The sequence below is a fragment of the Chlamydomonas reinhardtii genome, chromosome 13 (genome assembly GCF_000002595.2).
Source record: "Chlamydomonas reinhardtii strain CC-503 cw92 mt+ chromosome 13, whole genome shotgun sequence".
In the NCBI taxonomy this organism is placed as follows: domain Eukaryota; kingdom Viridiplantae; phylum Chlorophyta; class Chlorophyceae; order Chlamydomonadales; family Chlamydomonadaceae; genus Chlamydomonas; species Chlamydomonas reinhardtii.
The window spans coordinates 4,137,207-4,155,067 of NC_057016.1; the positions used below are offsets into that span (position 1 = coordinate 4,137,207).

The 17,861-nt window shown below is 61.1% G+C and overlaps 4 protein-coding genes across 4 annotated transcripts; 3 read left to right on the forward strand and 1 right to left on the reverse strand.

Annotated features, from left to right (window-relative positions):
* Nucleotides 1–119: 119 nt before the first annotated feature.
* On the forward strand, nucleotides 120–6,039 carry CHLRE_13g591800v5 (uncharacterized protein). Its single transcript, XM_043069777.1, has 11 exons — nucleotides 120–409; nucleotides 634–2,006; nucleotides 2,331–2,438; nucleotides 2,601–2,685; nucleotides 2,810–3,366; nucleotides 3,496–3,658; nucleotides 3,784–3,867; nucleotides 4,015–4,146; nucleotides 4,316–4,396; nucleotides 4,583–4,800; nucleotides 4,978–6,039. The coding sequence occupies exons 1-11, from the start codon at nucleotides 344–346 to the stop codon at nucleotides 4,994–4,996; spliced, it is 2,886 nt and encodes a 961-aa protein (XP_042917752.1). The 5' UTR covers nucleotides 120–343; the 3' UTR covers nucleotides 4,997–6,039.
* Nucleotides 6,040–9,179: 3,140 nt separating this feature from the next.
* Nucleotides 9,180–11,841, forward strand: CHLRE_13g591851v5 (uncharacterized protein). The gene is made up of 7 exons (XM_043069778.1): nucleotides 9,180–9,419; nucleotides 9,556–9,661; nucleotides 9,860–9,996; nucleotides 10,280–10,379; nucleotides 10,560–10,584; nucleotides 10,691–10,828; nucleotides 11,077–11,841. The coding sequence occupies exons 1-7, from the start codon at nucleotides 9,355–9,357 to the stop codon at nucleotides 11,184–11,186; spliced, it is 681 nt and encodes a 226-aa protein (XP_042917753.1). The 5' UTR covers nucleotides 9,180–9,354; the 3' UTR covers nucleotides 11,187–11,841.
* A 3-nt stretch (nucleotides 11,842–11,844) lies between these two features.
* On the reverse strand, nucleotides 11,845–14,999 carry CHLRE_13g591900v5 (uncharacterized protein). Its single transcript, XM_001693028.2, has 6 exons — nucleotides 14,569–14,999; nucleotides 14,302–14,389; nucleotides 13,940–14,055; nucleotides 13,632–13,782; nucleotides 13,375–13,417; nucleotides 11,845–13,152 (listed from the first exon to the last, which is right to left on the reverse strand). Exons 1-6 carry the CDS (start codon nucleotides 14,728–14,730, stop codon nucleotides 13,041–13,043), a joined length of 672 nt encoding a protein of 223 aa, XP_001693080.1. The 5' UTR covers nucleotides 14,731–14,999; the 3' UTR covers nucleotides 11,845–13,040.
* Nucleotides 15,000–15,129: 130 nt separating this feature from the next.
* CHLRE_13g591951v5 (uncharacterized protein) lies at nucleotides 15,130–17,861 on the forward strand. The gene is made up of 4 exons (XM_043069779.1): nucleotides 15,130–15,367; nucleotides 15,494–16,441; nucleotides 16,642–16,725; nucleotides 16,844–17,861. Exons 1-4 carry the CDS (start codon nucleotides 15,224–15,226, stop codon nucleotides 16,970–16,972), a joined length of 1,305 nt encoding a protein of 434 aa, XP_042917754.1. The 5' UTR covers nucleotides 15,130–15,223; the 3' UTR covers nucleotides 16,973–17,861.

A 17,861-nucleotide genomic window follows, 5' to 3' on the forward strand; every position in this document is an offset into this window, starting at 1 on the left:
TACAACAGGGGGCTAGCGGCTGGGAGTGTGGAGGGGCTTGCCATACAGGGATGGGGGCTAGCGGCACCCGATGATGTGGGCTGTCGCCGCCCCGACTGTTACATACAAGCACTCGTTTCGAATATCTTTACAAGTGTCTGTTCAATATCGTCATTTTGAGTCCTAGCTGTGGCGCTGTCGAGCTCACGTCACGACCTGGCGTCACACACCGCATAGACCGCTTCTGGCGCTGCCCAGAGCTCTGTACTAGCGAAGAGTTGATTGATACACTGCGGGCAGCTGGGGACCCCCCGCAACTGCATTGCCGCGAAGGCATAGCGCCCTGGGGCGAAGCGGCGCTATTATGGAGGGCCCAAGTTGTAGCGGCGACTATGTGGACTGGTCTTTCCTGCCGCCACCGGCCATCCAGGTGCGTGCAGGAACTTGCCGGCCCCGCCAGGGCATGCGACTCTACAGCATTGAGGTCCGGCGACCAACGCCGACCTCTAGCTCCTGCCGACCAGAATTCAGCTCAGGCTGAAAATTCTCAAACGGTGGAGGTTAGCGGAAGCCGATACAGGTTGTGTAGACACGTAACAACAAATTTGTCGGGGCCGGTCCTCCGCTTCCTTTGGCCCGCTGTCTGCTGTGCAGGTAATTGGCACGCAGCTACCGTCTTCCTCAATCCTGCGCGCACGCTTGATAAACAAGCACTGGGCGAATTGCCTTGCGGGAGTGGTCGACACGCTCTACGTCGTGCCTGAATCCTTCCAATCGGATGCGGAGACGTCTGGGCTCATCAAGGCCTTTCCAAAGGCCACTACCGTGAACCTAGACCTTCAGGACACGTTCATGGCAGTGCCAAAGGATGTGAAGGTCAGCCTGGAGCGCTACGCAGCGCAACGGGCTGGCTTGCCTTACGAGGAGCCGGAGCCTGAAGCGTCGACCTTGGCTGCAGCAGCAACGGAGGCTGTGGCTGGTGCAGTTGGGGGCGCTGCCGCTCCCGCCGCTGGGGCGGGTGCCGCCCCGGGTGCACCGGCCGCCGTTGTGGCACCTGCCGCCGGATATGCGGCCGCGGCACCTCCGCCTGCTGCGGCCGCGGCGGCGGCTGCGCTTGCCGCCCAGCAACTGCAGCAGGCGCAGGCGGCAGCAGCTGCTGCAGGAAACCCGGTGGGACAGCAGCAACCGCAGCAGCAGAACCCCATCGCAGCACTGGCGGCCGCTTTCGCCGCCGGCCTGCTCAACGGCAACCCCAACGTGGCCATGGCGGCGGCCGCCAACGTCGCGGGCCTGCTGGGCGCACCGGGCCAGCCCGCCGCGGCGCTGGTTCCACCGGCGCCCACGTTCCCGCACTCGGCGATCACCTCCGACCCGGTGCGCGGCATCGTGCCGGACAGCACCACGCACCTGCGCGTGCGCCTGCCCGACAGCATCGACCTGGCCTCGCACCACTCGGACATGACCACTTCCTGGGACTACGTGTCCAGCCTGCTGTCGCGCGTGGGCACCAAGCTGTCGGGGCTGTCGCTCTCCACCGCGCCCGGCGGCGCGCACATCTCCATGCTGCAGCCGCTGACGCAGCTGACCTCGCTCACCATGGACGAGGCCTCGCACTCCACCTGGTCGGCGGAGCACCTGCCCATCGTGGGCTCGCTCACGCGGCTGCGCAACCTGGCCATCAAGATCCCGCCCTACCGCAGCCAGCGGCCCGAGCCCGCGCCCGGCTCGCCCGCGGTGCAGCAGCCCGGCGCGCTGGCGTCTTGGACCGCGCTGCAGCAGCTGACCAAGCTGCACGTGTCCGCGCTGCGCTACTCGTTCCACTCGTCGCTGGTGGCGGTGCTGCCGCATCTGACCAAGCTGGAGTACCTGGCGCTGCGCGCGCCGCAGACGCGTCTGCCGTGGCCGGGCACGGACAAGCCGCTGTTCGCGCACATTGGGCTGCTGACGGGGCTGACGCAGCTCAGCCTGGCGCTTGGCGACCACAACATGCAGCCGCAGGACTGGCAGTCGCTCACCACGCTGGGCAGGTGCGGCGCGGACTGGGTTTGGTGGAATGGGTGGTGCGGGAAGCTACTGTTGCGGGAGGAGGGTTGCGGGTAGCGGGGTGGGGGGCAGCGGGTGGGGGTTGCGGGTTGAGGGTTGCGGGTAGGTGTTCGTGGTTGGGGGTTTACGGGCGGGGTTTGCGAGTGGAATTTGCGGGTGGGGGTTGCAGGGTGGGAGGTTGCAGGTGGGGGGGGGGGTGCGGATGGAGTAAAGTAGGCCTTGCGATGTGGTTTGGACCAGCTGCAGTATGGGTATGCACGGTGCAGGCTTGATGTACTAATCCCGTGTCTGTGCATGTCCTCGTACAGGCTGTCGGCCATTGAGCTGAGCGTGAGCGAGGGCAGCGACGGCCTCAACGTCCCGGTGGGGCTGGACTTCCCTGCGCTGCGCTCGCTCAAGCTGCGGTACCCCAACAGGCGAGCTTCAGTTGCAAGGCCCCGTAACTGATGGGAGGTATCCTTGCCAGCCGGGGGCGGTGGGTACGTGCCTACATGGCTTCATCAAAGCCTGCCGCTGGGGTACTCCGCAATGACCGATATTGCCCTTGACACCCCATGCTGCGTGTTTGTCCTACACAGCCAAGACCTGGTGCGCATTGCCATGTGGAGCGGCGTGCAGAAACTGGACATCAAGTTTCCTGAGCACGAGCGGGAGTGGCATCAGGTGGGTGGGGCCCCGTGGTGGGGCTCGGGGTAGCGCAGACATACGCAGTCACGTGCGTTGGCCTGCAATCCTCCGGGTCAGCTGACCCACATCGGCACGGCGCACTGCAATGCGCATGACGCAGGAGGACGCCGTGGTGGAGCTGATGGAGCTACGCGCAAAGCTGGCGCCGTCCGCCGGCATCTCCATCATCGCCGCCGTGCTGGACAACGCGCCAGCTGCCCAGCTGGCGGCAGTGGCCGCCGCCGGCGCCATGCCCGGCGACGCATCCGCTGCCCGGCCAGGCGGGATGGCGCCGGGCAGCAGCTCTGCCACCATGCAGGCGGGTGCTGCCGCGGCTGCTGTGGCGGTGATGGCCGCCACGGCTACGGCCGCAGCTGCAGCCAACCCGGGGCTGCCGCAGCCGCCCACGGGCGCGGGCAACATGAACGGCCTGACAGCCTGGTGGTCGCCGCTGCTGCCCCTGCTGGCGCTGCCGGGTATGACCGACTTTCGGTGCTCGGCCAAGGAGGGACTCGCCAGCCGCAACCCCATCCTGTTCGACGACATCGTGGCGGGCCTGTGCGCTGCCTGGCCGGGCGTTACGCGGCTGTGCTTCAAGGGCTGCATCAACGTGGCTAGCCAAACCACCGGCTGGGATGCTCTGCGAGCGCTGACCAAGCTGCAGCAGCTGGAGCTCAGGTGCGGGGTGCATGGGCGCACAGCCACTGGGCTCCAAGGAAGGGATTCTGGTGTGCCTGAGACGCTGGTGTGCCTGGGAGATGCCCTAAGTTAACGTTGTGTGCATGTGTACGTGTATTCATGCCACAGGCATCACCCTCCCAACAACGACGAGCAGGGCGCAGACCACGCCGCGAACCGCGCGGCGCGTGCCCGCTACGTGCGCGTGGAGCCCATCAAGCTGCCCGCCACCAGCCTGCCCGACTCGCTGCAGACGCTGCTGCTGGAGAACGTCGAGCTCCGGCGCAAGGAGGTGGGTGCAATGGGTGCAAGGCTAGCACGGCGGCTCGGCGACCTGTGCCGGACGTGCGGGGCTGGGTAGTCTGGGACGGTGGCATGACGTCGGCCCCCGTTTCGCTGCGGCCCCGTGTTTTGCAGACGGACTGCTTAAGCCACCTGACGTCGCTGGAGCGGCGCACCACGTGCCGCCATTTCCCCGAGTTCGAGGGCATGCCGCTGCAGGTAAGCGATCAAAGGGATTGGCCACGGAAGGAAGGGGGAACGGTCACCAGCGTACTGAGCTTGACACGCAGTCACAGAGCGTGAGTGGTATGTGTGGCGTGCTCATTTGCGGCGGCTGTGCTTTGCCGCTGGCCTCTTCTTGCACAGCGGCTGGTGGTGTCCAACTGCTGCGTCAAGGCCAAGGGCATCACGTCCATCGCCACCGAGTGCGCCGGCCTGACGCACCTGGTGTTCGCGGTGTACAAGGTCACCGAGCTGGCCGACCTGCGGGAGCTGCAGGTGCGCTGGCGACCCACTTGCGTGTCTGACTCGACCCGTGCTGGTGGCGGTGCCAGTGCCCCAAAGCTGCACGCAGCCGGAACCAGTCTCGCGATAGGTGACTTGCAATAAATGTGCTTCGGTATCCACCGGCATTCACACCCCGTCCTGTACTTGACTGCGTCCGCAGGCGGCGCTGCGGCAGATGGTCCGCAGCTTGTCGCAGCTGCAGGTGCTGAAGGTCCGCGTGCTCGCAGGCTGCATCACGCAGGTGCGGGCTACCCGTCATTGAGCCCTGCATGCCCGCGTGCTGACTCAGCCGTGCTGCCTCACGACCATTACATCCCCCCGTCGAGTGCCGCTCCGCTGGTATCTACACGCCCCCTCCCCTCATTTATTTGCCCTGACCCAGCCAGCCTGGCTACCCACCCTCGCGTCCCACTCATTGTGTGTACAGGACCTGGTGGAGGACATGGTGACCTACCTGCAGTGCCTGCAACGCCTGAAGCTGACCTCCAGCGACGGGTGGCAAGACACGGCGCTGTTCCTGCCGCTGACCAAGATGACGGGCCTGCGCAAGTGCTCGCTGGCCTACTTCAAGAGCCCGGAGGCGGCGCGGCTGCTGCGGGCCGAGTTCCGCGCGGTGCTGCCCTACTGCAAGATCAAGGCCAAACCGTGAGTGGGGCTTGCATTGTTTAGGCAAGCTAGTTGCGGGGTGTCTTGTGAGTTCTTGTGAGTTGTGCTGTTGATGGCAGGCTACTGGCATGCGACTTGTGAGCAGGTTGGGATCAGAGGCGGACGACAGGTGGACGGTGTCTCACGTGGCCGCTATTTTGCAATTGTTGCATGCAGGGAGCCTCGCGCTGGCTAAGCGATCAGGACATCCAACACTTGGCGCTTCACTCAGCTGGACTTCCCGCACCAACAGCAACACACAGCGCCTGCGCCAAGTAGGCATGCTGCTTGGCCGGGCGCGTCAGAGTAGAGTGCGATGTGTACACCTCATTAGCATGGCATGCGCCTCGGATACCTTGATATTCTCGCATCTGCGCGTGGCAGAACATTCTGCGTCAAGACAATTATTTGAGTGGCAGTGAGATGCACGGCGTGGACTCTCGAGTCGTCATTCAGGCCGGCGCGCACCAAGGCCGTGCTAGCTGGCACGTGTGCGGCAAGTGCACGCAGTCAATGCCTATGCAGGCTCAGTGCAGTTCATATGCAATTCAGCTGTAGGGTGGATGCTTAGCAGACTAAATATGTGAAATCCGTAGGGGTACTTACTATTGCTGCTGCTTTGTTTTGACACGATGTGCGTGGCCGCTGGAACGAGCGGTCTCTTTGCGGGCGGTGCCAGTAGAAACTGACTTGGGAGATGTCATTACGACGTGGCTTGTTCAACATACCTTCGACCTCAGACGGTGGACGCGGTGTGGTCCAGCACTCCAGCCCACCTGTTTCGTGCTTACTGGAACAATTACCTCCCGTGCTGCTCTGTTTGCACCGGCTTATGAATGCATTAAGGGACTTTGGCAGGGGCGGATGAGGGGTCAGGCGTAACCCAATAGTGCTGCTTCAGTAAGCAGGCAGGCCGTTCGGTTAGTTTGGGGTAGGAGTGGTGCATCAAGGCCTGTTGTTGGTGATGGCAGGGGTCTTGGGGAAGTAACATGTACGTTTGAACCGGTAGATGTGGCAGACCAATGACCCGGTTTTACAAGTTGACAGGAAGGGGAGGATTGTCGAACACTAGACACAAGACACAATTCGTGATTGGGCGCGCCCAGGCTGTGGGCTGGCGCAGTAGGACACAGGTAAGCCGACTACTTTGTCCGCCTCGTGCCCCCAACTCAGGCCAACCCGGGCACGAAAGCCTGGTGAGTGGTGAACATGAATGAGCTTATGTAACAATAAAACATCAGCGGCCCAGGACTTACTGTGTCCCATCAGGTCTTACACTCCTGCAGATGGCAAATCTAGCGTGGGACTATGAGTTCAGTAACAGCTTAGGTTGCAACAAGGTTGAGCTGCAGCCATCACTGCGCCATGCAAGGTGGACAGTTTGGTGTATCAGGCTAGAGTGCGATGCGACAGGGTAAAGGTGTCGTGTGAGCAGGGCAAGCAGTAGCAGTGGCAGGTCTTTATCTGTTGGGTATTGCTCATGTGGGAGAGAATCGCAAGATCAGGCGGTTGGAGGTCTGTAGATGCCTGGGTGGACAACATGGCCACGTGCGGGGTGGGAGTGTGGGACCATTGTGTGCACCACTTCCAAGGCGTCTAGAGTATTTGGGAAGGGGAGGTGGGGCCCTGCTGAAGTGTCGCAATCACGAACATGACTGCAAGTGGTGGCGCGCTTGTCCCCATTTTAACACGCATGAGTGGGTGGGATGCCGGGGAGGCTGCCTGCTGCCACTGCCGGGTCAGCGATGGGCCTCACCAATGTGGAGTAGAGCAAGCTGTTGCAGGAGGTGGGGATGGAGGGAGGGGAGGCTGCACGGCCGCTTCCTTCAGGACCAGTGGGAGTGGCTACGGGCTGCCTTCCTCGCCAGCCCATTGCCGCTGCACGCCACGGCTGCACCCACAACCACAGGGTTTAAGGGATCAGCCGCCAACAGCAAGCATGTTGGGGACATCGCGAAATGGCTCAGGCAGGCGGAGCCGAAGATGATGGCAGGTGCCGCGGAGTCTGGGCATCAGGAGGCGGAGCGGAGACAGAGGAGGCGGCACCGTCTGAGCGGGAGCTGGAGGGGGTGCAGGGCGTGATGGACGTGCGGGCGGCGGCATGAAGCAGAGCTTAAGAGTGGAGGCGGCGATGGCGGCGGAGAGGAGGGCGGACGCGGATGCGGAGGCCGCGGCCATGGCCGAGGCAGACCGCAGACATAGGGGACTTGGCCGAAGGAAGTGCTGATTACGAGTTCTCTGACGACAATCAGGGATGCCACCTACCAGCTACCTTTATCCGTGTTAGCTGCTTAGGGTGCAGCGAGCGTGGGCGACGCGCGCACGTGGCGGCAACACATATCAGGCACTGATGCTGCCATGCAGTCCTTTTTGTGATCAGAGTGCGATGCTGGTTGAGTCCTCGTGTGGGTGGCCTGCAGCGTGTGTGCTGCATCAGATCCTTGCGCAACCGCACTTAGCGCAGTGTGCATGGTGCCAGCCGTGCAAATCGCGACCGCCTTACCAACTGGCCGTGATCCTGTGCAGGATGGGCTTGGAATGTTTACGCATGCGCGCATGTTGCAAGTTGATGGACAACACTCGCACGCGGGCTTAGGGAGTTGCGCTCGGGGCTTGAGGCATCCATGTAGTGCTGGTGGGCAAGCAGGATCAAGCGGAGCTGCATGAGGCTGCCGCCCTGGTGCCGGCCGGTGGGACTTGGTCGTTGGTCGCTCACTCGCCTAGGGGGCGGTCCTGCCAGGTAGCGTGCTACAAGCCCGCTGAAGGCGAAGCGGTGGGATAGGGCTGGTAAGCTGCATGCAAGGTGGGCGGCAGGTGCAGGCAGGCAGGAGGGGCCAGAGGGCTGGCCACGTGCGCGCACCACATCTTGGCGGCTGACTTGAGGGATGGTGTTGAATCTACTAGACCCATGTACCCTCTTCTGCCTTGCCGCGCCCTTTTCTGGCCCCTGCTTGTCCTACTGTCGCCCGGCCCCTGCTTTGCTGCACTCTGTCTGCATTTTTGCCTCTGCGTAGAATTTATTTGAATCAGATTATTGACGAGTGTTGCGGAACTAATGCGTACGTAGACCAGAGCGGAAGGCGGAGTGGGCTTGCAGGCGGCACGAGAGTAGGCAGTCAGTAGCGCAAGTTGCGAATTCACATGTTACCTCGTAACCGACGGTAAACGCTGTGGACGGTCGCGCCCATGGCTGGCTGACGGAAGGTGGCTGCTGTATTGGGATGGCTGGGCTGGGCGACGGCGGCCGGGCTGGCGTTGGGACTACCAGAAAGGATGCGCCCGAAACAAACCTGGAGAACACCAGCGCCACCGGTGCCCACTGCTGTCGCCCGGCGACTGCTTTGCTGCACTCCGTTTGCATTTTTGGGCTGAGCCCCCCCAGCGCAGCGTTCCAGGGGGGCGGCGAAGCCCCCCAGGAACACCCCTGTCCGTGCGCAAAAAAACAGCGTCGCTGGTCGCCTGCCTGCAGGTGCGATGTCTTGGTACAGTGACTCCGGCATTTTACCAGCCACGCCACCTTGCCTTGACCTTGCCTTGACGTTGCAATGCAAATTCATTGTTGGGTCCTGGGAATACGCTGCGCACTTCGGAACTACGCCAACCTGCCCCATACCCTGTCCCATCGCACCCTGTACCGCGCGGAGTGACCGATAGGGGGCCGGCGCCCCGCCCCGCCCCCCGCCCCTCCCCCGGCACCGCCAGATGCGGTCATGGTGTGTTAAAGAGCACAAGGAAAACATTACGCGTAGGACAGTGTATGCGGTCATGGTGTGTGTGTGTGTGTGTGTGTGTGTGTGTGTGTGTGTGTGTGTGTTGTGTGTGTGTGTGTGTGTGTGTGTGTGTGTGTGTGTGTGTGTGTGTGTGTGTGTGTGTGTGTGTGTGTGTGTGTGTGTGTGTGTGTGTGTGTGTGTGTTGCTATCGCCTGGCCGGGCACCCGGAGCGCAAGTGTGGAATGCGCATCCGCAAAATGCCTTTTGCCTTTGGGGTTATGACAGCTCTGGGAACAACACCAGCGCCAGCAGGGACTCAGCGCAACACGCTGGGGTGGACAGGACACACGCTGGGTGGGGTGTGGGGTGGGCTGGGGCTGGGGTGGGCGGGGGTGGACGGGGGTGGACAGGACCAGCACAGTGGTCTCCGCGGCCGCCGGCACGCTCGATGCAGCAGCAGCGGCAGCGGTCGCCACCGACGCTACAGACACCGACGTGGCTGCTGATGCCGCTATAGATTAGCACAGGTGCTATAGGTCAGCGCAGGTGCTATAGGTCAGCCCAGGTGCTATAGGTCAGGGGCGGGGGGAGGGGCGCCCCCGGGGTCAATGGTGGCTGGCACGCCATAGGCGGTCCCCATAGGTAGCTGATCTGCGGCTAATTGTTGTTGACCACTACATTGCCGCATATACTCCAGACGTATAATTTACTCGTGTGTCGCCTGCTTCATTGCTGCCTTGAACCAAGTCAACGCTCCCTGTCGCGCTTACCGACTCGCTCAAAAGACAGTCCAAACAGCTCCTCGCTGTGATTATATCTTATAATAGAGTGTTAACGGGCAATCATGGCGAAGGCGAGCCAGGCATTCAAAGATGCCCTACCCTCCAGCCTCCAAAAGCAGGTTTCAACGTAAGCACTTACTCCACCATGCACGAGGTTACGGGGAGTTGAGCTTGCGCCATGGCATGATGCGGGGGAAGACAGAGGAAATCGCATATCACTCCTGGCTGGAACTCGCGTCAACTCAGTTTGTTGCGCTTTGCAGGGGAGAATGGAAGCGTACTCTCCTGTGGATGATGTGGACCATCAACCTGCTCATTAACGCCGTCTACATGGTCATGACCTTTGCCACCTGTAACAAGCTGGTCAACGTGAGCTGGCTGTCTGGACGGGCAGGCCGGGGATGGTCTAGGTGGCCCGGCTGGGAGTGTCTAGCTGTGCTGGCCATGGGCGCTTGGGTGGTCTGGGGTTGACAGCAGGGGTCAACCGCGTGTGCGGGGCAGTGACACACCAAGGAGCCGCCAGACACGCCCATCAGGCCATGCCCGTTCCATCACCGCTACCTACAGAGCTTCTACAAACTCAACATTAGCCTTCACAACAACACCTGGCGGGCGCCTATTGCGGCCACGGTCCTGGGCGGGTTGATGGTGCTGACCTTCAACATCATGTCGTGCGTGATTCTGATCCGGAAGTCGGTGAACAGGTAAGTGCGTGGGGGGCAAGCCATGGGGGCAAGGCAATGTACACGCAGGAGTGATATGGGGTGGAAGTTTGCGGGCCCTGGGGTCGTGCGCGTGGCGTTTCCCATGTCGCTTGCCTGTGAGGTCGTGGACGTGCCTATGGACGCAGTAGCCTTCGACACGTCTATTTCAATGTTGGAGTTGCTTACGGGCTCATCGCAATGGCAGCCATGAGGATTAGATGCGGCAGGACATGCAGATGGTCGGACTGCCAACGTGCTTCCATTCCACCATATCCCGCTGCAGGTCTGGGCCAGGCTTCGGGTACGGCTTCATCATGGCCTGGTGCTTTGTGATGGCCTTCTTCTGCCTGCTGTGCGGCCTGGTCACCTCGGGCTTCTACCCGGTAAGGATGCAAGCCTATTCCTATCGTAGGGTTACAGGCTGCCACACAAGTGTATGAGCCGCGTTTGTTGTGTTGACTGTACGACTGCCAGCTCAAGCCCACTAGCCCGTTGCGTTATGGGGTCTGGTAGCTCTTGACTGTTGTTGATTGGCGGTCTGCTGTCCTCATCTGCCTGTGCAGGTGGTGCAGGAGCAGCTGCAACCTAGTAAGTCCTGCAAGGGAATGGGAACACCGCTGCTTTGCCACACATATGTCGCTGCACATGCATTTGCCGTTCTCAAGACGGTAAAATTGTACCTGCATGACCGCAGACACATCTTGGTCCTCGATCGACACTGGCGCCTACGCGGGCACTACCGTCTTCTCTTTCATCTGCGGAGGCTTCTACATGTTCTTCTTCATCTGCCTGGTGGTCTTCCAGGGCGGCATTATGAAGCAGACCGGCCTCTGTAAGCGGGTCTGGAAGGCTCTCGTTAGTTGGGGGATGGCTCCGGGCTGACTACTGCTCACAGGCTAGGGTATGGTGTACACAGTTCGGGACAGGCGAGCATGTGCCACGGTAGTCGCTTTGGCTTACGGACAGGCTCGTTCTTCTCGCTGCCCACGCCGCGCGTGCTTTGCAGCAGCATGCTTGCGGTCGGCGAATCATACTGACTCCGTGTTTGTCCTGTTTCGCTGGCCCCATCTTTGTTTGCAGACGACCCGCGCCAGGACGAGAAGCGCAAGATGGAGATGGCGGTGATGCAGCACTCGCACGGCCTGGGCAACCCGCTTGCGGGCCAGGCGCCCGGGTCTCACACCATCTAAGCAATCAGAATGCTTACGGAGCTGTGGAAGCTGTTAGGCGTGTAGTAAGCGTGCCTTCGGATTGCTGTGCAGGCAGGGTCACTGAGCAAGGTGGTAGCGTGCGCCTGACTCAGCTGTTTTGGCATGATTAGGGGCATGGTTAGGGGCTGCGTAGGTGAAGCGTATGTGGCCCCAAGACCGGCAGGGCTTCACTTAAGTATTGTCTGGACCATTCTTGACGTTCCCTGGCACCGCCGGTATATAGTAATGCACGGGTATCCAACAAGACGCTTGTGGACTGAGCCAAAGCCCTGGTTGGTAGGGATGCCCGGTTTGGTCCGGTTCTTGGCCACTGTGGGTAGACCGTCCAATTGGTCTTGGCCCAAAACGAGAGAGTCGGGCAAATTGTCTGTTACAGTGCCCTCCACGGGCGCGACATGCCCCCACGGTGCTAGGGCCATCCGTGGCTCTCGCCAAGGCCGCGTCCCCACACGCCGAAGCAATGTGTTGAGTTTGCGCCTAGGACAGACCCCTCTCGGGACCAGGGGAGAGGGATCTCCCCTGCTCGGGACGGTGTCTTGGGGCTCGCGCTGAGACAGGATCAACCCATCCAGCTACGTACGTCAACGGACTGAACGGACCTAGGCTGGACGTGCAGGTTTGGGCAGTCTGTTATATACTACTTTCAGGTTTACATGTTCTCAGCTAGCCCCATTTCGGCCACTGACGCGGTGACGCCGCCCCTGCCTTCGTAAGATACGAGCGCTGGCGATGCTAGCGCCTCATCCATGATGTAACACAACATGATGCCGGTCCTCAAATGTATCGCACACATACCAGGCGTACCCCTGGCAAGTACAAGCCCGATGGCGACGGCACGGGGGCCTGCTGCAGCAGCGCCCAGGCTACAGCCCCAAACATGCATGGGGTGGTGGCGGCCAGGCATTGTCTACACTTCGTGCCTCCATGCAAACCGTGTACTCCGTACTTCATGTCAACTCTGTACACCTAACCCCTCCTATCGACGTTCAAGGAACAGGCTGACAAGGCCAACCCTTGCACCATGCCTTACAGCGATTCCACTGATTCCTCAGACCTGCACACCACGTCTGGTCGAACCGCACTCTCAACACAGCCCACAAGCCGGCAGCCTGCACAAAGCAGTGTGCGGACTGCACAAACGCCACAAAGCCATAGCCATGGGGCCAGGGGTACCCCTGGCCACAGCAGCAGACATGCCATGCGCATTACGCACCGGATGTAGTCACGGCCCCCCCATCGCATGCGCGCTCGCGGGTTTGGGCAGTGCTGGGCAAAGCTTAGTCCACGACTCATGCTACCTACTTCTCCACATAACGGCCTTGCATTTGATACGGTACGCATAAACTCACTTGGAGCAGTTCAAGCAAATCAGCTCTTCACATGTACAGTACCATGTGTTCACCGTGAGAAGTAGGCTGCGTTAACTGTGGTCTCCAGCAAGCACTGCCACAAAACCTAAACGGTACACTCGATATATTACCACTCTGGTGTAGAATCCATCAGCCATATCAACATGTCAGCCCGCAACGTAAGCAGTTGTAGTGCCAGCACCCTTGAACGGATTGCAAAGGAGAACTCCTGTTGCGGCTCTTATCTCACCAGCGGCTTATTGTTTGCTGTTCCTCAAAAAGTTCCCGGGTTACTCTTTTTGACAGCACTGAGATACCATTACCGTACCTTAAAACAAACGCAAGCTGTGGTAACCCACATCTGCTCACTTGTCCCATACCGTACACCAAACCAGCATCATCCACTTCGCACACAAGGTCACATGCACACGTATGGGGGACATGCAATGCACACCCGAAGTCACAGCGGTTTAGTTCCGCATCCTTACTTGAACATGTCCCAGAGCTTGTCGAACTGCTGCTGGAACGAGGCAATGAGTTTCGGGTCGCTGAGTACCGTCACGTTCTCGTTATTGGCGGTCACCGCCTGCCGCGTCCTAGAGGTGCAGCAGCATTGTGTGCGACACAGGGTTGGCAAGTGAAGAGGAGGGGATAGTTGCATGCTGACAATCGGTACGGAAATGAAGATGTAGGCGGCAAAACAGGAAGGCCGCAATTGAAAGGGCAAGACGCAGGCGACTGAGGCGAGTGCCTGCGCATGACACTACCACGAACACACAAGCAGCCGCAACAACCCTCAAGGCTAAAGGCAGACTCACCAGTTGAAGGAGCCGTTCAGCAGCAGCCGGCCGTCAATGATGGCTGTTCAGGTAGGGCCGGGGAGCGGAGTCGGCAAAAGCATCGGCTCAGCACGCGCGGCAAGCGGGTGCAGTACTGCAGAGGGTATTTGAACTCGCCAGCCAAGCCAGACCCACGCCCAAGGGGTTATATGCCCCAGCCCACGAAACGGGATGAAAACATGTACGCTCCGCCAGCAATGCCGCATAGCACTGCGCCCTGCTCGAGGCTGGCTCACCAAACTTATGGTGCATGTGCGCCGCGGTCTTGTCCTGGCGCACGGCGATGCCAGCCTGCCGGAACTTGTCAATGTCGGAGCCCTGCGTGTGCGCCTGGTCATTGTCCGAGATAATGCGCACGCGCACGCCCTTGTTGTGCAGCTCCAGCACCTGTATGGCGGGTGCACATAAACCCACGGATAGCAATCTCATATTGCAACTGTCATGCAGGTACTCAGCCGCACGCAAATGCTCAGCCACTCCGGTCCCGTCGGCCCCATCCGTAAGCCTGCATTGCTCCTCGGCCCAGTCCCCGCCCCCGGCTCACCACGTCACTGATGTCGTCATTGGTGATGGTGAAGACGCAGATGTCCAGGGTGCGGGTGGCGCTCCCCAGGTAGTCCAGGAAGCGGGACAGGCTGGTAGGAGTGTGCGAGTACTCGCCTGAGGGCAGGCAGGGGCAGGGCGGAGAGGAGGAGCAGGTCAGCCGCGCAAAGCTGATGGCGGGAATGGGAGGCGGTGAGTGGGGAGATACTGCGGATGGCTAGGTGCTGCCGGATGCGCTGTCATGGCAGAGCGAGTCCCGTTGTTGCTGTTGTCGCCCACATGTCGACCACTCACATGCCCATTCGCAACCGGCGAACCTGCAACCCGTGCTGGCACCCCCTGCTTGCAGCCGTCCCCACTCACAGTGCTGGCGCTTGCAGCCGCCCGGCCGCCTGTTGTTGCGGCAGGGGAGCTTCTCGTCCGGGAAGAACAACGTCTCCACAACACCGCCCTGTTTGTGTGACACGAGGGCCAACAATGACGGGCGTCAGAGTTTGCAGTGGTTGTGTAGGATACCAACAACCAGGTCACCCGTGCCACACTTGGCTACGTGTTCCAAGGATGCAAGCCAGGCGATGGTGTGGCATTAGGAGCGCCTCTGCAGTCACCATGGCGCCGTGCTACGCTCACCTTCACCGCCCCCGCAGCCGCGGGAGCCGCGCTTTGGCCTGCGGACGCCAGCTGACGCTTCAGCTGGTCCACCTGGGCCTTAAGGTCAGCTACCTCCTTGGCGGCATTCACGTCGCTGAGGGGCGTCAGGGCCACCTCCTCCTTGGAGCTGGCGCAACCCATTTTGTCCGGTTGAAGGCGCGGGTGGTGGTGCTGGTGGTGATGGGGATGGTGCTCTCCTACGAGCTCCGCGGCGTCGTTTGGTCGGAAATGCGGCGGTGTGACCGGTCGGGCTGGCTTCCTCCAGAATAAGAGGCAACCTCTAGGCTGCGCCGGGGACAAAGGGCGAGCGGCGGGCTCGCCTTTGTTGACTCGAAACGAAATTAACGCGTGTGCGTGGGCCGTTTTGAGTAGTTCTGCGCTGCTGAGGCAGCGATAGTGTGTGTTGGTGTGATTTAAGGAGTTGGCAGTGCACTTGAGGGTGGCCTTGGGTGACCTGGAGCTTGAAGTCGCTTTCCCCCATGGCGCCAAATGCCGATTCGCCCGCACGCATTGTGTCTGCATTGACATTAGGTTGTCGTTGCGCACATCCATTACTGTTACACATTCATCACAGCTTAGCCTGCCAGCGTCACCGGACCAAAATCAGCACGAGGATCATCCCTGCGCGACGTGTATGCCTTCAGCATCCTGGCAACAAAACTCTCGTGATTCCGGGAACAGTGTTATCGCAGCGTGGATTATCCAGGACGACCATTTCGCTAAACCAGTCGCGAACGAGCAGCGCCATCAGCAAGGCGTATCACTGTCGCAGGCGTTTGTAAGCATCGCTTAGTCTCGTTGTCTGCGTTGCCTCGTTGCCTCGTTGTCAGGAAGTTCGCTGCCAATCATGGAAGTTACTGCGCAACCGCTGGATGCCCACCTGCCCCCGTCTGTTGTTTTGCAGGCCCCCGCGCGCGAGTTGACAGACGCCAGTACGCAGACAGCCGACATCGCGCTTGACGCTCCCGCCAGCCTTCCGCCTCCTCAACCAGCGCCACGGCAAGCACCGTATCCAGGGGCAACCCCGCGGCCGAGGCTAGTCGCCCCGACTCCGTCAGGCCCGTCGCGCGTGCCAGCCGCGCCTCGTGCGCGCTCTGCCACCCAGCCCCGGCGCACCCGCGACCAGGTCACCCGCGACAGCTACCAGCTGCTGTGGCGAGAGTACCTAACCCTCACATCTGCAGAGGCAGAGGAGCAGCAGCGGCGGCAGCAGCAGCGCCGCGCCAACTCGTTCAGCCTCAGCCGCATTGCCAGCATCTTCGGCGGCAACGCATCCACAGAGCCCGAAGCAGCCCCGGCTGCAGCCCCGGCACCCACCATGTCGAGCACTACAGCCCCTGCCGCGACCATCTTGCAAGGCCCTTTGGACTACACCAAGCCCAAGGGCCTAGGCAAGGTGCTCCTGATGATCCTGTGCCCGCCCAGCGACATGCTGGACATGCAGCGCCTCACCAAGCAGGTCGCCAAGCTCTTCACGCTGCTGTGCAAGCTGCTCGTCATGCTGTCCTTCCTCGTCATCCCCGCCTGGCTGTGGCTGGTGCGGCACGAGTGGGCTATCGGCCACACTGGCGACGCTGTGGTGGTGGGAGTGGCGGGCGTCCTACTGTTCCTGGCCGCTGACGCAACCAACAAGGCCGCCGCCAGCAGCGCCGCCGCAACCAAGGCAGGCGTCTTCACCGCTTCGGAACGCTCCGCCTACCAGAGCTCCCCGGGCTACGTCTCGGCGGTGGCCGCGGCGGCGCCGCCCGCCGCCGCCGCTGCAACGCACCGCCCTGCCGCCGCCGCGGCGGTTACGGCGCACCGCAGCGTGCCGGCGTACCAGGCTGTGTCCAGCGACCCGGCTGTCCGCCAGGTAGGGTGGAGGCAGTCCAGCGTTCAGCGCTGAGCGGCGCACATGGCTAATCGGCGCGCGGTTGCCGGCTCTGCTTGCTGGGTGCACGCCTCGTGTTTCATTGTGACAGTTTGCGGCGTTCTGTGGTCTACCGTACGGTATTGTGCTCCATGCATGACTGCATGTGAAGGCCGTTTTTTTCTCCGCTGCTGTGGCTGCAGGTGAAGCAGCGCATTATGAAGCTGGAGCGGCTGCTGTTCGGCAATGAGCTGACGGAGGCCGACATCGGGCCCGACATGCTGCAGGTGAGAGCAGGGCGGTGGGCCTAGGAAGGAGCAGGAAGGAGCAGGGTGCACGAGTACGCATGTACTCAGGTACCGATGAATGTGCTCCCGCCCTTGTTGTCGGCGCTACTACACACAGGGCCGCGTGCAGGCGCTGTGCCTGGAGGTGGGCGTGCCGTTTGGCGGCCACGGCCGGAGCAGCTCTCAAATGAGCGCTGGTGAACTGGATGCTCAGCTGCAGGCGGTGGAGAAGGCGCTGGGCATCTAAGAAGAGACAACGGCGGGATGAGGAGGAGGGCATGAGCATCATAACCAATAGAGCTTGTTGAATATATACAGCTCGGCGCAAGCAGTTCCAAGACGCGAGTATGGGAGAATCAGCTGGCTGGGTAGACGGGGACTGCGGGCATCATCGAACGTAAGGCGGGGAAAAACGTGAGCCGAGTGCATGGGCCGTGTGGTGGTGGGGGCGAAGCAGGCAATCGAATTCGGTGCATTACTCTGGGTGAAGCTGGCTGTGATAGCTGCTGTTGGTGGATAGCATATTGGCATGGCTTGTGTCGAAAAGTTTAATGGTGATACTTCAGCAGCTTCACGTGGACCTCTGGAGGGGAAAGGCTTGGCGCCATGTGTACTTTGGAGCCTTTGCACACTGTTGCACATGAGAGAGACGTGCGAAGAACCGAACGCAGGCAGTAACCAGTAGTGAACTGACATCTGGACAATCCTAAGCATGAGAGAGGTGCGGCACGCTGCTATGTCTCGCAGACAGCGTGTCCGGGAGACCACGACAGCCGGACCGGCCAGCACATCCCCATCATCGCGATTCCATCATTCCAACTCTTGGCAATGACGGCCACGGGCGCAGGCGCTCGCATGCTCGGTTGGAGACTTGGAGTAGTGGCTGTGAAACAATGAGCGTGGCTGTTGCTGGACGTTGAATTCCCTAGTACAAGCATGAGCGTGAGGGTGGTGAGAAGCATAGTCCCGAGTGTGATGGCTCGAATCCCGGCCCACAAATCCCACTCAGGCGTGTCAGGCGGGTGGCGGTTGCTACGTTCCATGCTCCGAACTCATGTTGCCGTGTTCCGGACGCCTGGCCAGGCCAGAGGCTGGCTGGCTGCGGGCTATCAATGAATTGTTACTTGGTACCGCAC

Excerpts from the sequence above, each read along its gene's own strand:
- CHLRE_13g591851v5 (XM_043069778.1), top strand. The coding sequence starts at position 9,355 with ATGGCGAAGGCGAGCCAGGCATTCAAAGATGCCCTACCCTCCAGCCTC. Across the intron at positions 9,997-10,279 it reads ATCCGGAAGTCGGTGAACAG|GTCTGGGCCAGGCTTCGGGT; the intron begins GTAAGTGCGTGG and ends ATCCCGCTGCAG. Across the intron at positions 10,829-11,076 it reads TATGAAGCAGACCGGCCTCT|ACGACCCGCGCCAGGACGAG; the intron begins GTAAGCGGGTCT and ends CTTTGTTTGCAG.
- CHLRE_13g591800v5 (XM_043069777.1), top strand. The coding sequence starts at position 344 with ATGGAGGGCCCAAGTTGTAGCGGCGACTATGTGGACTGGTCTTTCCTG. Across the intron at positions 3,868-4,014 it reads TCGAGGGCATGCCGCTGCAG|CGGCTGGTGGTGTCCAACTG; the intron begins GTAAGCGATCAA and ends CTTCTTGCACAG. Across the intron at positions 4,147-4,315 it reads CCGACCTGCGGGAGCTGCAG|GCGGCGCTGCGGCAGATGGT; the intron begins GTGCGCTGGCGA and ends CTGCGTCCGCAG.
- CHLRE_13g591900v5 (XM_001693028.2), bottom strand. The coding sequence starts at position 14,730 with ATGGGTTGCGCCAGCTCCAAGGAGGAGGTGGCCCTGACGCCCCTCAGC. Across the intron at positions 14,056-14,301 it reads CGGCTGCAAGCGCCAGCACT|GCGAGTACTCGCACACTCCT; the intron begins GTGAGTGGGGAC and ends GCCTGCCCTCAG. Across the intron at positions 13,418-13,631 it reads GCACATGCACCATAAGTTTG|CCATCATTGACGGCCGGCTG; the intron begins GTGAGCCAGCCT and ends CTACCTGAACAG.
- CHLRE_13g591951v5 (XM_043069779.1), top strand. The coding sequence starts at position 15,224 with ATGCCTTCAGCATCCTGGCAACAAAACTCTCGTGATTCCGGGAACAGT. Across the intron at positions 15,368-15,493 it reads TATCACTGTCGCAGGCGTTT|GCCCCCGCGCGCGAGTTGAC; the intron begins GTAAGCATCGCT and ends GTTGTTTTGCAG. Across the intron at positions 16,442-16,641 it reads GCGACCCGGCTGTCCGCCAG|GTGAAGCAGCGCATTATGAA; the intron begins GTAGGGTGGAGG and ends CTGTGGCTGCAG.